The sequence below is a fragment of the Sus scrofa genome, chromosome 2 (genome assembly GCF_054392235.1).
Source record: "Sus scrofa isolate SSC_HxYL_T2T_F1_AM1 chromosome 2, Sscrofa_HxYL_maternal_Yorkshire_Landrace_v2.0, whole genome shotgun sequence".
Lineage (NCBI taxonomy): Eukaryota > Metazoa > Chordata > Mammalia > Artiodactyla > Suidae > Sus > Sus scrofa.
Genome location: NC_139384.1, coordinates 19,777,371 through 19,794,351, shown reverse-complemented (window position 1 = coordinate 19,794,351; position 16,981 = coordinate 19,777,371). Strand labels below are relative to the sequence as shown.

The window sequence follows — 16,981 nt, the reverse complement described above, 5'->3', positions numbered from 1 at the left end:
AAAGCAAGAGAGAGAAGGATCAAACTAACAATGCGCCTTTTTTTTTTCCCCATTTTTTAATGCCTTCTTAATTTTGCCTAGAGAATACACATTCACGTAAGGAAATGCAGACTCCAGGGGCTGGACCAGCCTAACTATTGTAACAAACACCTTCAGGGGAGTTCCCGCTGTGGCTCAGCAGCTTAAGACTCCGACTATTATCCATGAGGATGCGGGTTTGATCCCTGGCCTCACTCAGTGGGTTGAGGATCTGGTGTTGCCACAAGCTGTGGCCTAAGTCACAGATCCGGTTCAGAATCTGGCATGCTGTGGATGTGGTGCAGGCCAGCAGCTGCAGCTCTAATTCAACCCCTGGCCTGGGAACTTCCATACGCCTCAGGTATGACCCTAAAAAGAAAAAAAAAAAAAAAAAAAAACCTTCATAACTGTATAGATGCACAAAGGACAGAAGTTGATACTACTCTCATAGAACAGTGTCAAGCAGGCAGGGCAGGCTGGCAGGTGGCTCTGGTCCACACAATCAGAGATGCTGGCTCTTTCCATCATCTTGCTCCCACAGCCCCTCCATTGGTCACAACTGGGTTATAGGCACATCTGGGTCCCAGGTTACAGGAAGAGGACGAAAAACACAGAGGCGTGCCCACCTTATGGTTTTTAAGGCCTAGACCAGGCAAGTATAACACCTACCTCCCTTCCCCATTCATGAAGTCACAAGATTCACCTACCCACAAGGAAGGTTGGCAAATGTGCCTTCTACCTGGGCAACCAACCAACCAATGAGCCTGGACAAATAGGAGAACGAATTTGGGTAGAAAATTAGTAATGTGGAGTTCCTGTCCTGGCTCAGCAGTTAACAAACCCGACTAGTATCTATGAGGACGCAGGTTTGATCCCTAGCCTTGTTCAAGGATCTGGCGTTTCCATGAGCTGTGGTGTAGGTCGCAGACGCAGCTCAGATCTGGCGTTGCTGTGGCTGTGGGGTAGGCCGGCCGCTGTAGCTCCCATTCGACCCCTAGCCTGGGAACTTCCATATGCCATGGTTGTGGCCCTAAAAAAAAAATTTTTTTTTTAAGAAAATTAGTAATGTCCACCCTATAGAGTAGCTCATGAGTCCTTACTGAGTTCAGGGCTGAGAGAGTCAATATCTGTTTGTTCCCAGAATTTCGAAGGCCCTCCTGCTACTGAAACACTGGCCCCCGCATCTGAGAGTTGTGTTGATTCTGTCTGGTAGAAATTTCCCTCTTCTGACACCATGAGTGGCTCCCAGCCAAGGCAAGAAAACAGGGCTACACCCATAAAGGACCCAAGTGCCCATTAATGACCTCATGTTCCACCTCCCACCAAGTTCACACCCAGGGTGCTTACTCTTAGACAAGACCTAAAACTTCACCCTTTATGAATGGTTTAAACGATGAACATTCCTTAAGAAAAATTCAAAAGCAGTTTGGGCAACCTGCACAATTCCTGAGGCCTTAGACTCCTAAAAAAACATTCCCGCCTCTCCTTTTCCTCACAAAGAACAAAAAGGACTGGAATCTGTGAAACCAACTGTACCGGCCTATTACAACCTAATGCAAAGGAGTGAAGCTACTGGTGGAATTTCAGGTACAACCTAAGGGGAGGGACGAGACACAAGGATACACTTTGGTCCCCTGACCCTTGGAGAGTCCAGACTGTGCCACACACATCCAGCATACACTGCCCTGGGTCTCTCTCAGTGAAGAGTGCATCTGGCCTATATACAGTATATGTCTCTGCCCTAGGGCCTCTGGGTATCAGCACATTCATCGGCTATGTTAATTCCTGTTAACATTCCATGGATAGGGCCCTTCCAGGAAACCAGGGCTTCTCAGAGACAAGTTTGCCCTGTGTATCATTAAATTATTTGTCACAGTGAAATATCAGACCTCAGACGGAAGAGCAGATACGTGTTGCTCTTCATAGACCAAAACCCACAACCTTCAAAGTTTGGCTCTGGAATGAGACTCTCCAAGCAGGGATCAGAGGATCAGTTCAGTCCCTTTAAGTCTTTCCTTTTCCCAAAGGGTAATTTGATACCAAAGGTGACAAGGTGATCTGATCGGATGGCACCCTCTACCTGGCAACCAGCCCATAGTTAGGAAGCAGGAAGTCCCATTTCTGGAGGAAGGGCCTATGCAGGTAATTACAGACCAAGAGCCAGAGAACAAGCCTAGGAGAGAGCTCAGTCGGGGAAGTCTGCACCTGCCCTGGGGTGTGCTTATTTCCAGTAACACTTCCAGTTCCCATAGCCCACCAAGGGCTGTGTTAAACTGGGGTGAAGATTTATGCAGTTAGCAAGTGAAACTTTAAATGTACTCCATAGGTTTTACCTTTTCATTATGGGAATTGTCAAGTGTACACAGAAGAATCCTCTATACCTTCCATGCGCCTAGGCCTGGCTTCAACAATTGCCTATCTTGTTTCAACTATCGATCTTTAGGGGTTTTTTTTTGGGGGGGGGGGGTATTCTGAGTATTTCTAAGAAAATCTCAGACACCTCACCCACTATTTAAATGGTATTAATTAGATGCTGTTTAAAATATTCCAATCAAATAGTAGTCCTCATTTGCAGCCATAGGGTTTTGAGGAAGGAGGTTGAGCCCCAGTGGTATTAGGGTCCAGCCCCCTAGTTTTACAATGAGGATAACTCCGGAGAAGTGAGTTAACACCAACGCTGGTGTTAGAGCGGGAACCAGGAAGAAGTGGGTGCTGCCAGCTTCCTGTTGACGGCCCACGCTGGTGACCGATTTCTCCCGCCCGGTCCCCAGGAGGGGGAGGGGGACCCTCCACTCACTACCGGCAAGAAGAATCCCAGCTGTTCCCCGGACACACTTCTGGAAGCACAGGCCGGGTGTGCGGCAGTGGGCCACGGATGCAGTCGCGTACTGGGACGTGCAAGTGGCGGTAACTGGAGCGGGGATCCTGGACGGGATATAGGGGTCTGGGGTGGCCTTGAAAAGAAAAGGGGGCCTGCCCCCACGACCCACGGAATAACTCGGGGCCAAGGTTAGGCTGCGGCCCGGGTCGCTGCGCCGCCCCAGGTCCACGTGGGGAGCAGGCCCGCGGGGCTGGCGCGGCGCCCGAGCCCAAGGCTGGGAGCAGGAAGTTGTCTCCCGAGGGCGCGGCGCTGGGCGCGGCTCTGCAGGTGCAGCGCAAAGGTGGTAGGGGCCGGCAGCCGGGCAGAGGACGAGGTGAGAGCTGGGTCGCCTTCCTTGCCAGGGGACGCCAGTCCCGGGGCCAAAGCTTGCGGCTGGGCCTGGCCTGTGAACGGGGTTTTCTGAGCGGAGGAGGGTACTGCATAGAGGCTCAGATCTGGCCTCGGGGGAGAGTCTCTGCTGGGGGGGTGGGTTGCTGCTGGGGGGTGTGTCTCAGTCTCGGGAGGGGGCGGCTAAAGTAGGGGGATGGAGGAGACTGCAACAAGGTTTTGGAAGAGTGAGCGGGGCTGGATAAAGGGACGCGGGGAGGGGGGGGGGAGAGGGCGGAGGACGCGGGGTGGTGCCAAAGCTCTGGGGACACAGTTCAGCCCGAGGATGAGGGACAGGGTGGACCCGCAAATGAGCGGGGTAGAGGGTACTGGCAGAGATGGGATAGGGGGCAGAGGGGAGCTTGCGAGGAAGGGCTTGCAGGACGATGACCGAGACTCGAGCACCCGTGGGAACCTTCCGCGGCTACCGAGAGTTCCCCCCCACCCTCACCGTCACCGGGCCGGGAGCGCACAGGGGCTGTGAGACTGCCGGGCCCCAAAGCAAGCCAGATTCCGGAGGCGGTTTCTCCGAGGCTGTGGCTTTAAGGGAGACGCCGGACGTGCGGGCCCTTTAAGGAGGGGATTGGGGGCGTGTCAGGAAATGAGTCCTGGGCCCGCCTCGCCTAGGGGAGCGGCCTGGCAAGTCCCCTGGCTCCTGGGCGGAGAGGGGGCTGTGAGCGCGTCCTTGCTCCACCTCCGGACTCAGCTCTGAGCACCTCTGACCTCGCTGACACCCTTTTTCTAACCCCCCCTCCTTTCAGCTCCCTGCATGCCTCCCAGTCTCGCCCTGCAAACCTTTCTCTCCCCATAGCAGCCCATGACTCCCTGTCGCTGCAGCCTCTTCCCCACGTTGCCCCCCGGCCTTGTCTAGCACGTTTCCCCTGCATTTCTCCTCCTCCACCTTTTCCTGCCATTCCTCTCCCTCCTCCTTCCTCGAAACTCCTTCCTACTAAGTCCCAGCCCCTTCTCCCTACCCCCCACCCCCACCCCCCGCAGGTCATTTCTCTGCAACCTTAGCCAGTCCCTCGCCTGTCCCTCGCCTCTTCCCTGTGTTTTGTCTCATGAGCCCTCTCAGGGTGGGAGCAGAACCTCTCCATCCAAGAGAAGGGTGGGAGGCCTCCAGGCCACCCCCCATGTGACAGTTGAGGACTTCAGCTCACAGATAGCCGAAGTGAGCTCACTGCCCTGTGCTCCAGGATATCAGTCTGACTGTAAGGTGACCCAGCTCCTCTGCTACCATGAACAGGGCCTCTCTGAAGCGGTCCAAGATCCTGCATATGGCACTGATGGGGACTTCCGACCCCTCCGGAGAGGATGAGGCCAGCCAGGAGAAGCCCTTTGTGCTGCGGGCACTGCAGATCGCATTGGTAGTCTCTCTCTACTGGGTCACGTCCATCTCCATGGTGTTCCTTAACAAGTACCTGCTGGACAGCCCCTCCTTGCAGCTGGACACCCCCATCTTCGTCACCTTCTACCAGTGCCTGGTGACGGCGCTGCTGTGCAAGGGCCTCAGCACACTGGCCACCTGCTGGCCTGGTGCCGTGGACTTCCCCACCCTGCACCTGGACCTCAGGGTGGCGCGCAGCATCCTGCCCCTGTCGGTGGTCTTCATTGGCATGATCACCTTCAACAACCTCTGCCTCAAGTATGTGGGCGTGGCCTTCTACAACGTGGGCCGCTCGCTCACCACCGTCTTCAATGTGCTGCTCTCCTACCTGCTGCTCAAGCAAACCACGTCCTTCTATGCCTTGCTCACCTGCGGCACCATCATCGGTGAGTGGCCCGCCAGGGAATGGGCGGGGTGGGGGGGGGCATGAGGGCCGAAACCCTAAAGGACAACCCTGGGTCAGACATCCTCTGACTCTGTCTGTCCCAGCTCCCTTGTTATGACAGTCATATGAGGAAGAGCCTGGGATCCAGAGAAAGCAAGCAGCTTTCTGGAGGTTGCCTAGCAAATGAGAGGCCCCATCAGGGCCCTTCAGATAAAATGGGATTAGGCATTCCCATTGTGGCGCATCAGGTTAAGAGTCTGACGTAGGGTCTATAAGGATGCAGGTTCGATCCCTGGCCTCACTCTGTGGGTTAAGGCTACAGCATTGCCACAAGCTGTGGTGTAGATGCCGCTCAAATCCCGCGTTGCTGCGGCTATGGCATAGGCCTGCAGCTGCAGCTCCAGTTCAACCCCTAGCCTGGGAACTTCCATAGGCTGCAGGTGCGGCCCTAAAAAGAACAACAACGACAAAAACATAAGATGTTATCATCTACATTTCACAGAGGGCAAACCAAGGCACAGAGAGGTCAGGTAATTTGTCAAAGATCATACAGCTAATAAGTGGCAGAGATGGAGGTGTGCTCTCAAGCAATCTGACTCCTTACACTGGACTGCTATTATTCTATTGCTTCTCAAGAGTTCAATTAGGAGTTCTTGTTGTGGCTCAGCAGGTTAAGAACGCAACTAGTATCCATGAGGATGCAGGTTCAAATCCTGACTTGGGTCAGTGGGTTAAGGATCTGGCATTGCCGCAAGCTGCAGAGTAGGTTGCAGATGCAGCTCAGATCTAGTGTTGCTGTGGCTGTGGCGTAGGCCAGCTCTGATTCGACCCCTAGCCTGGGATCTTCTATATGCCGAGGGTGCGGCCCTAAAAAGGAGAAAAAAAGAGGAGTTCAGTCACGATGTGCTGCCTCACCATCCAGGGCTCTCTCTAGAGGACACTGCATCTTTTAATCAATATGCCATGACCCTCTGGCCTTGCAGGCTTACAGTCATGCTTAAGACAGTGGCATGAGATATGCTTTGAGATAACTTAGCTGTCTTCCCTGACGTGACCCTCAGAAAATAAAAATTATTGATGGGGACATTGTGCAGAGCATCTCCTGTGTTCCCCAGAGGTCCCCTGGGTGGTAGCATCACCATGATCAATCCACACAAACAAGGAAACTGGTGCTCAGAGAGGTCAAATCACTTGCCTGGGGCCCCATAACTAGGAAGTAGCCAGGCTGGGATGCAAACCTGGATTGACCAGACTCCCGGGCCTTTGTTTCTAACCACTCTGCTCTGTCCCCTGGAGGTTCGAACTGCCCTGTCCAATACAGTAGCCTTTGACCACGTATGTCTATTTCGACTCAGATTCAATGAAATTTTAAAAACTCAGCTTTTCAGTTGCAGGTGTTGTGACCTGATTCTGTAGCCACATTTCAAGTGCTCTGTAGCCACATGAGACCAGTGGCTACTGTACTGGACGGAGCAGATGATAGAACATTTCCCTCATCGCAGAATGTTCTATTGCAGCCCATTAGGTAAAGGCACCCCCAGCTTCCTGCCCCCTCAGAGCCCTCCTGGGGCTCTGTCATCCAGGAATGAGATCTCTCTTTGAACCTATTCACGTTCTTCCTGGTGCTGCAAACTTCATCTTGGTTGACCTACATATTCCTTGTGGGTGTCTCAGAGCCCCAGGCTGAGTGGCACTGGTGGCTGGGGAAGGACCTGTCCCAGGCCACCTGTCCTAGAAAATGTTCCCCTCATTGAGCCCCTGAAGGATCTAGGTGCAGTCTAGGTCTAAGACCCAGAGGGGAGAATGACAGAGGTTGGCGTGGGGGGCGCTGCTAAGACCCTTGGCAGATTTCTCAGCTGCTCCCACTTCCTCGCCAAGGGAGCTGGTATGGGGTCCCAGGCCTCACTTATTTAAATGGCCCCAGGGACCTCCGCTTCAACCCTGCTGAACCGATAAGAGGGGAAAGGGGAAGGACCTCCTGGTTGGAGAATTTATATGCAAATGGGTCAAGTCTTTAGGGAAACTATTCCGAGGCCCTAAGCCAAAGTCCTGAAAAGTAATTCAAGTAGCTGATGGTGACAAGGCTTCTGGGAAGGTGCAGTCACTGGCCGGCCTGATGGGGCAGGTGCCCCAAAGGCTGATGCAGTGTGCCAGCTCAGCACCTGGCCCCCTCTCCACACTGTTTCCACTTCCTTCTTGTGGGGGAAGATGGGTCTCAGGTGACTCTCCAGACCTCCGCCTCCTCCCTGTCTCACAGCTCACACGGCACCTCAAGGCTCCTTCTAGCTTAGAGTCCCTCTGGGGTCTGGAACCTGGAGGTGGCAGTCTCTTGTAGACTCTGGAGGTAACCAGCAGGAAGGCTGGGGGACACTCTGGCTAAGCCTCTGCCTCCACTGGGCCCTCAGAGCCGGTCTGTGGGGACCTGTTTGCAAAGGCTCTGCCAAGAAAGAATACTTCAAATGAGTGCTTACAACGTAATAGGTGCCTTGTCTCCTTTAATCTTCACAACTGCCTCCAGAACAACCTCCATTCACTCGTTGAGCCATTCAACAAATATTAATTGGAGTTGCCATTGTGGTGCAGCGGGAACGAACCCGACTAGTATCCATGAGGACATGGGTTCGATCCCTGGCCTTGCTCAGTGGGTCAAGGATCTGGCTGTGAGCTGTGGTGTAGGTCGCAGACATGGCCCTGATCCCGCGTTGCTGTGGCTGTAGCATAGGCTGGCAGCTGTAGCTCCGATTCGACCCCTAGCCGGAGAATCTCCATATGCCAAGGGTGCGGAGCCCTAAAAAGACAAAAAAAAAAAAAAAAAAAAAAAAAGCAAATATTAACTGATGGCCAAGCATGTGCCAGAGACTGCCAAACTCTGAGGATTTGAAAACGGTAGTCTCCACTGCTACCTTTTGTAGGACATGGGTTTGATGTAGGGCCATGAGTGAGTGAGGCTCGAGCTAAGAGCTGTGATTGTGACATAAAAGGTGCAGCCAGCCGAGACCCTGGCAGGCGGGAGGGAGGAATCTAAGCAGGCATTCCAGAGGAAATAATAGATAAACATAAGGGAGAAGTGAGGAGAGAATTTCTAGGCAAAAGATAGAACCCATGTGTTTCTGCGAGGCTGGGCCAGAGTGAGACTCACCAGCCGTGAGGCTGCCTGAGCAAGTGAATCTGAGCTTTTTCCTGCAGGCCAGGCCGTGGAGCGGCATTGAGGGCCTTTAAGCCAGGACAGGACCTGGGCAGATGCCCATTGTAGGGAAATCATTCTGGTTGCCAGGTGATCGGTCTGGTTGCTGGGTGGAGGGTGGATTGATTGGAATGGGAGGGTCAAGAGAGTGACCCAGAGCTCTGCAGCTGAAGGAAATGGGAGCTCAGAGAAGTTAAGTAAACTTTCCCCAGGGCCACCCAGCCTCGAAATAGTTGGAGCCCAAATGTCTTTGACACCAAACATTGGGGGATACGGCAAGTGCAAGATGGAGCCCTGCATTCTGGGAAGGTGGGGGTCCAGCTAAAGAGACAGTACTGTCCCCATGGGCAGGCAGGTGTCTAGCAGCCCGGAGCAGGCAAGAGGTCTTGAAAAAAGGTGCAGGCAGGAGGAGGCCAGGAAGAGGTCAGGGTGCTGGGGTATCGGGAAAGAGCCCACCCCTGGAGAGGCTGGCTTTGACCTCGAAGAAGGAGTAGGATCTTCCAGGAAGGAGGAGGGTGTTTCTGATGCAGGAAATGAACAAGGAGCCTGAGCCCTGGGGTGAGAACTTGAAATAAGAGGGCGATCAAGGCACAGAGACAGAGATGGGCTGGCAAGGGTGCAAGGAGCACAGTTTGCCAGGCGGAGTGCAGACCTGAGGATGGGCAGCAGGGTGCCATGGAGGCTCTGTGAGCAGGAGGTGTCACAAGATGAGAGTCTCAGAAAGAGGAACTGTCTCCAAAGACTTCAGGCCATAAACGCTTCCTTTTTATTTTCCCAGTCTTTTTTTTGCAGCATGCACATGTTCCCGGGCCAGGGATTGAACCCATACCATAGCAGTGACCTGAGCCACAGCAGTGACAGATGGATCCTTAACTCCTGTGCCACCTGGGAACTCCCATAAATACATCTAACCATTGTAGGCTCCCATTTTACAGACCAGAAAGCTGAGACTCTGTGACCTTAAGTCACTTGCCCAAGGTCACCTTACCCACTAAGTGCTGTAGCTCATCCTTCAGAACTTACTTCAAATGCTGCTCTCCAGACACCCCAGGCCAGCACAGTCGCCCAGTTATGGGCTCTCACAGCACCCTGTGCTCTTTTATGGACCTCATTACAATTTTAATTAAGGAAATAATTGGGAGTGTTCCCGTTGGGGCACAGCGGAAACAAATCAGACTAGTATCCATGAGAATGAGGGTTCAATCCCTGGCCTTGCTCAGTGGGTCGGGGATCTGGCGATGCCCTGAGCTGTGGTGTAGGTTGCAGATGTGGCACGGATCCTGCATTGCTGTGGCTGTGGTGTAGGCCGGCACCTGCAGCTCCAATTCAACCCCTAGCCTGGGAGCATCCCTATGCTGCAGGTGCAGCCCTAAAAAAAAGAAAAAAAAAAAAAAGTAATTAGGAAATGAATCGTTTCAATGTCTGTCTCCTCTGCCAGAATGTGAGCTCCATGAGGAAGGGTTTGTGTCCTGGGCCACTTCCCCAGCCCCCTTGGGTGGCTTTGCATGTCGTGGAAGCTTTGCACACTTTTATTGCAGGGAGGGTGGCGGGGTGGGGTGGCGAGGGCACCTTACACAGTCTGGGAACTTGGGGGGCAGAATTCTTTGTCCTTCCTCCCCCGTCCTCATCTGCCTGTGCCCGTCTCCTCCCCTCCCCTGTGCAGGCGGCTTCTGGCTTGGTGTGGACCAGGAGGGCGCAGAGGGTACCCTGTCTTGGACGGGCACCGTCTTCGGCGTGCTCGCCAGCCTGTGCGTGTCGCTCAACGCCATCTACACCAAGAAGGTGCTGCCGGCGGTGGATGGCAGCATCTGGCGCCTGACCTTCTACAACAACGTCAACGCCTGCATCCTCTTCTTGCCCCTGCTCCTGCTGCTGGGGGAGCTCCGGGCGCTCCACCACTTCCCCCTGCTGACCAGCGCCCACTTCTGGGGCATGATGACGCTGGGCGGCCTGTTTGGCTTTGCCATTGGCTACGTGACAGGACTGCAGATCAAGTTCACCAGTCCCCTGACCCACAATGTTTCTGGCACAGCCAAAGCCTGTGCCCAGACGGTGCTGGCCGTCCTCTACTACGAGGACACCAAGAGCTTCCTCTGGTGGGCGAGCAACATGATGGTGCTGGGGGGCTCTTTCGCCTACACCTGGGTCCGGGGCTGGGAGATGAAGACTCAGGAGGACCCCAACCCCAAGGAGAGCGAGAAGAGTACCATGGAGGTGTGAGCTTCCCTGGGGAGCCTGGGATGGCCCGGCCCGGGGACAGTGCCCACGAAGGCAGTGAAGGTGTCTCACTGGACCCAGAGACGGTGGCCTGACATTCCCTGCTGGGAATCTGGTGGTTGAAAGGGAACCAGTGTTTCTGAGTGATGTCAGAAAGTTGCCAAAACTGTCTCAACCCCCGTTTCTATTTCTGGGTTTTTGTCCTCCCCATGGGAAGAGCCCCTTAGGTTCTCCGGGAGAGGGGCAGCACCACTTCCTGTCCCCCTTCCGGGACCTTCTACCTCCACGTGTCCTTTAGGGTCAGGGACAGACCACAACCCTTAAGGGACAGCATTGGCGAAGCCATTCAGCCTTCACTTAGACTCAGGGGAGGTGGGGTGTGACCCCACCACTGGCCACCTCTTAGGCTTGGGGAACCCTCCCATCTCTGTGCCCCCAGGGAAGGCAGCCTAGCTTTGCCCCCACCCCCCAACACTAGCCACCTTTTGGAGGAAACCGTGGGACATTCCCTCTTCTCTGCCCTGAGACCAGCAAGCCAATGGAAGGCGGGGGGGAGGGTAGAGCTTGGCCCTGGCACCCGCAGGGGCTGCGGGGAAGTAGCCTGGGAATGAACCGCATCTTGGGAGAGGCGTCTGCACCCCAGGTTTCCACTGTTTGAACCACACGCCTTTTCCAGGTTAAGCAGGCTCATTAACACCCTGCCCCAGTCCCTGACGCCAGTTTTACCTGCCTCACTTCTCTGGCCCTGAGGGACAACTGCCTCCTGGCACAACTGCCAGGAAGTGGAGCCAAGGTGTCGCTTTTTCTTCTCCCAACTCTGCCTCCCTGAGTGGGTGGGGTGAGGGGGGTGCCAGAGCAAGGGTCAGCTCAGAGCCTTCCATCGCAGCTGTGCTGGGCCCCCCAGGATCCAGGTCCCCGCAGGGCAGGTGCTGCCACCTGGTCCTGACGAAGGGGTCAAGCTAACAATTACCGCCTTCTCTGAGTTGAGGGCAAAAGAACCTTCCCTTCCAGTCACCACACCCTCCCGGCCCCAGGGTGGCTTTTAGGACCCCTGTCCCTTTCTGTTGGGTGTTGTGTTCCACCCAACTCCTTGTGTTCAGTCCCTGTAGCGAAAGGCTGGGGAGAGGGGGTCTTCTCACCACCCCTCCCCACCAGTCCCCCCACCAGCCCAGCTGGTTTCTAAAGAAGTTGGGGGGGTCTGATGCCCTGAATTGTGTGTGATTTAATAAGACATCCTGTGTGTGTGCAGCCAAAAGGGACAGGCAGGGTCTGGGTGGGATTTACGAATGAACATAGACTCATCATGGGAGAGAGATGAGCCTGGGTTCTAGCCGGACAGCCCTTCTAAGAGCCTCTTCTCCCTCTAGGCAAGGGGTTGATTCAGCTACTAGGGCTCCTTCCAGACCTCAGGTTTCATATTGGTAATCACTGAAGGCAAGACTGTTGAGTACTCTAATCCATCATTCATCTTCGCAACCCTCCCACGAGCCATGAGGGGGGCGCCATCACTGATCCCCCTTTTTCCAGATGGGGCCACCAAGGCTCTGGGAGATGCACGGGAAGGAAGAGGCAGCAGTAGGATTCAGACGGAGGTCTCTACCTTCAGGGCATACCTCCTTTACCACCGAGCTCTCAACTACACCCACATTTTTTGCGCATCTCCTATGTGTCAGGCTCTGTGGTTGGACGTGCTGATAGGAAGACCCAAATCTGCTTCAAGGAGCTTACATGAAAATACACATCGAGGCCCCCGGAACAGATGCAATATTGCCCTAAGATCTCAGAAGATGGAGAGACCAAGTCTTCACGTGGGCCAGGATGTTCGAACTGAGGGTCACGGAGCAAGTAGGGGCTCCAGGAGGAAGGGTAGACTGGCCCAGGACAAGGTTGAGCTGGGGAAGGAACACATCTGCTCCCCACAAACCTCTTTTGTTGGGAGGTTGTTTTGTTTTGTTTTTTTCCAGGAGGGTGGGCTGTGGTGCAAACAGCCTTGAATGCAGTGGTCAATCTGGATTTTGATTCTACCAATTTTAAGGCTGTCACCAGATCCCTTAAATAGAGAAGGGACATAATCCTTTCGGCATCCTTTGTGTGATCAGAAAATTGAGACAACATTCTTAATGCCATTTGCACTTTCTTGGACAAGATTCAGGAGAAAGCTAAATAGTTCAGAGAGAATTCAGGTAGCCTCGCCCTCAGGACACAACTAAACAGCCTACGGTGCGCAAGACCCCCCCACACAGAGAAGCACATAGATGTGCAGTGTGTGTCGAGGGGTTAGAATCTACTTGTGGCTGAAGACCCCAGCTCTGATGCAGATGAAGCCCAGGGAAGGGCCAGAGCCAGCTTCCTGCATCCCAGCCTCTCCCACAGTCAGCACGCCGCCCCCAGCTCATCTCCATGGTATTTAAAGGGGCCAAGACTGCCTCCAGGAATGTTTCCCCTGCAAGCAGCAGCAGAGGTGCTCCTTCCTCCGCAAGCCCACTGTTCCCCTGCTCTCTTGTCCCTTTTTTTTTTTTTTAACAAAGTGACGTTTGTTTGTGACATACAAATACAACCAATGCAAAAAAATCACTTTTTCCTTTCAATTCCAATGATAAGTTGCTAAAGAAAAAAACGTGAAGGAGTTCTCATTGTGGCTTAGTGGGTTAAGAACCTGACATAGTGTCCATGACGATGCAGGTTTGATCCCTGGCCTCTCAGTGGGTGAAGGATCTGGTATTGGTGCAAGCTGCAGCATAGGTTCCATCAGCGGCTCAGATCTGATGTGGCTGTAGGCCAGCATTTGCAGCTCTGATTCATTTGACCCCTAGCCAGGGAATTTCCATAGGCCACAGGCACAGCTATAAAATGGAAAAAAAAAAAAAAAGTGTATATCAAGAAGGAGTTATCTTCAGAATTTCCTTTAAAAAAGGGAGGGGGAGAGTTCCCATTGTGGCACAGTGGAAACGAATCTGACTAGGAATCATGAGGTTGCGGGTTTGATCCCTGGCTTCGCTCAGTGGCTTAAGGATCTGGTGTTGCCATGAGCTGTGGTGTAGGTTGCAGACGCGGCTCGGATCCCGCGTTGCTGTGACTGTGGTGTAGGCCGGCAGCTGTAGCTCCGATTCGACCCCTAGCCTGGAAACCTGCATATGCCGCAGGTGCGGCCCTGGAAAGACAAAAGACAAAAAAATAAAATTTTTTTAAATTAAAAAAAAAAAGGAAGGGTAAAAAAGAACCCATATACACACTGGCATCAACAAAGATAACCTGAAATAGGGTGGATCCAACAGAAAACTAAAAACTAAAGAAAACATTTAACATGCCCCAAACAACAAAGCCTGGTATAAAAAGGCAGAGGTGTGGAGGTCAGGCTGCCCAGCCAAAAAAATTTGCTGGGTGAAGATAAGAGAATTCAGGAACAGTGAGCTGGCCCAACCCTGCCACTCACCTCTCCTTCAGAATGCCTCGCTCTTTACTGCTGTTTTTGAAGACCCCTAGACCAGGAGTCAGAGACCTGGGTTCCACTTCTTAGAAGCCAGGAGGACTCAGGCAAGTCCCCTTTCTAGATCTCGCTTTTCCTGAGACATGGAAGAGTCCTTGTCCATCCTGCCACAAAAAAAAGAGGTGGTGATTTAATGGTCAGCATCATTCTGGAAATACAGTGAGCTGTTTTTCTTATCAACAATCTGAGTATTAACAGTGTACCAGGGACTAGGAGACAAACAGTGGACAAGACACTAAAAACCAGTAAACAATCAAATAAGTAGAATACGTTAAGGACAAAAAAAGGCCAATGGAGAATATCAGAGGGGACCCTCCTCCAGAGAGAAGAGTTGGAGAAGGCCTCTCTGTGAGCACATTTATCCTCAGACTCCAAGGATGGGAAGCAGCCAACCTTAGGAAGAGCTGGAGAAAGGGTGCTCCAGGCAGAGGTTACAGCCCATGCAAAGGCCCTGAGGAGGGAAGAGTCGGGTGTGGTCCAGAAGCAGAGAGAAGAGGCAGGAACAGAGTTGGGGAACCAGCTAGTCCCAAGAGACCAAAATCCCGGAAATAGGAAAGAGGGAAGAGACAGATTTCGAAGTTTTCTGATATTACTTGGAAATGCTGGTTTCCTTTGGTTCCATCTACCATGGGGAAGAGTGGAGAGGAGGTCAGAGGCCAAGTTTCATCCAGGGAGCCATGGAGGTTAGATTTATTCTTAGTGCCTTTGGAAGCCACTAACTTGCCATGACTACTGGTCTCTCTCTCTCTCTCTCTCTCTATATATATATATATGTATATATTTATATATTTTTTTTTGTCTTTTGTCTTTTTTTGTTGTTGTTGTTGTTGTTGCTATTTCTTGGGCCGCTTCCGCAGCATATGGAGGTTCCCAGGCTAGGGGTCGAATTGGAGCTGTAGCCACCGGCCTACGCCAGAGCCACAGCAACGCAGGATCCGAGCCGCGTCTGCAACCTACACCACAGCTCACGGCAACGCCGGATCGTTAACCCACTGAGCAAGGGCAGGGATCGAACCCGCAACCTCATGGTTCCTAGTCGGATTCGTTAACCACTGCGCCACGACGGGAACTCCATATATATATTTTTTTAAGGGCCACACCCATGGCATAAGGAAGTTCCCAGGCTAGGGGTCAAATTGGAGCTGTAGCCGCTGGCCTATGCCACAGCCACCGCAATGCCAGATCTGACCCACATCTGCAAGCTACATCACAGCTCGAGGCAGTGTTACCACTGAGTCATGACGAGAACTCCTGGTTTGTATCTTAAGAAGATCCCTCCGGCTGCTGAGATGAGAATGAATTATATAAATCACTTCTCTCATCCTTTTCCTTGTTTGCGGGAAAAGAAAGTTTTTCTAATTGAGTTAGCATGATGATCTAAGGAGTCAACATATGTGAAATGTAGTTACTAGATTAGAAAACAGAGGCCTCCAAAGGGCCACATGACTAGTCTGGGACACCAATGACAAAACAGAGTGTGGCACTCAGCCCTTCTGGCCCTAACTGGCTTCCCACAGCTGCCTGACCAGATACAGCCCCTGCCCCCACCACAAACCTCTGCTCCTGTGAAAGGACTAAATTTAGGACCTGAAACCGATTGAAATAGGGACAGCAGAGCACCTGGACACTGAAGCACCTGCTCCAGGGGTGCTGGGAGCTCAGCTGATGGAAGGCTGTGGTGGTGCGGGTGGGGAGGTGGGGGGGTGGAGAAGGGGCAGGTCACCTGTGTGGGGTGACAGTGGGATGTCACTGAGCACCGCTGGAGAATTTATAACATTAGAGCCGGGAATGAGTTTGGAAATCAGAGTCCAGCCTCGGATTCCACAGACAAGCCTGAGGCTCAGAATGCGAGACCGACTTACCCAAGGCTGCGGTGTGATGGGGCAGAACCCAGACCCCACCCCCCAGGCCAGCGCCCTGTCTACTAAGCATCATTAGCATCATCAGACTTTAAAATAATAATTACTGTTATTTTAAAATAATAGTAATAACCATTATTATTATTATCATTGCTAACATTTGTTAAATACTCACCATTTGCCAGGAGCTATTCTAAGCACTTAACCCTCATTAATATCTGAAACAGGTATTATTACCATCTCCAGGTGTTCCCTTTGTGGCTCAGCAGTTAGGAAACCCGATTAGGATTTATGAGGATGCAGATTCAGTCCCTGGCCTCACTCTGGCGTTGCTGTGAGCTGTGGTGTAGGTCGCAGACGCGGCTCGGATCTTGCTTTGCTGTGGCTGTGGTGTAGGCCAGCAGTTGCAGCTCCGATTCGACCCCTAGCCTGGGAACCTCCATATGTAGCGAGTGTGGCCCTAAAAAAAAAAAAAAAAAAAACCAAAACACCTCCATTTCACAGATGAGGAAACCAAGGCAGAGGGAAGTTAGCCCCAAATCACAACTGAGCTTCCTTTCTGCATGCTGAGAGACTGAAGATACAAATGGACCTTGGCTGGGCCATGTGTGACAATAGACTGACCCACAGCTTCTGCAACAATCAGCCCTGGAAGCCTAACCACTACCTCTGCAGCAATGAGCCCAGTACAGTCAGGACTGACTGCCTGTTTCTCCATTTTTGTCCCCTCTACCCGCTACCTGTCCAACTAAGGACCAACCAATCACATAAGCCTCCCCACCCTCTTCTGATTAGCCCCCTTCTCGCTTCCCCATCAGTTCAACAACCTCCCAAAGGTTTCCCTTTTCTCACTATAAAGCTCTCCCACTCTTCCACCTGCCTCCGAGTCTTTGCCAGATCACGGGTGATGGTGGCTGACTCCCTTGCTATAGCAAGCTCCGAGTAACCAGCCTGTTCTCATTTGGGTAGACTTTGTTTATTTCTACAACACCCACTCCCTAGCAGCTTTCTGTCCAGGTACAGACTGGCTGGGGTGGAGGCAAGCCGGAGGAGGGGCTCTCCGAGGAGCCCCAGGGCAGGTAGAGGGAGCCTGTGGGGTGAGGGTGGGGCTGGGTGGGGGCAGCTGCATTCCTTCCAGGCCTTCAGTCTGGCTCCCAGGTTGCTCTGTAGCGGTAGAAGCGTTATCTGATTTCCCAT

General features: G+C 52.9%; 1 protein-coding gene across 2 annotated transcripts; it reads left to right on the top strand.

Moving 5' to 3' along the window:
* Nucleotides 1-2,834: 2,834 nt before the first annotated feature.
* On the top strand, nt 2,835-13,641 carry SLC35C1 (solute carrier family 35 member C1). 2 transcript variants are annotated; one of them, XM_005660968.4, is made up of 3 exons: nt 2,835-3,212; nt 4,512-5,038; nt 9,885-13,641. In XM_005660968.4, the coding sequence occupies exons 2-3, from the start codon at nt 4,543-4,545 to the stop codon at nt 10,439-10,441; spliced, it is 1,053 nt and encodes a 350-aa protein (XP_005661025.1). In that variant the 5' UTR covers nt 2,835-3,212; nt 4,512-4,542; the 3' UTR covers nt 10,442-13,641. The 2 variants fall into 2 exon arrangements, with proteins under 2 accessions (XP_005661025.1, NP_001231404.1); NM_001244475.1 differs by having other exon boundaries at nt 2,846-2,925; nt 9,885-10,613.
* The last annotated feature ends 3,340 nt before the right edge of the window (nt 13,642-16,981 follow it).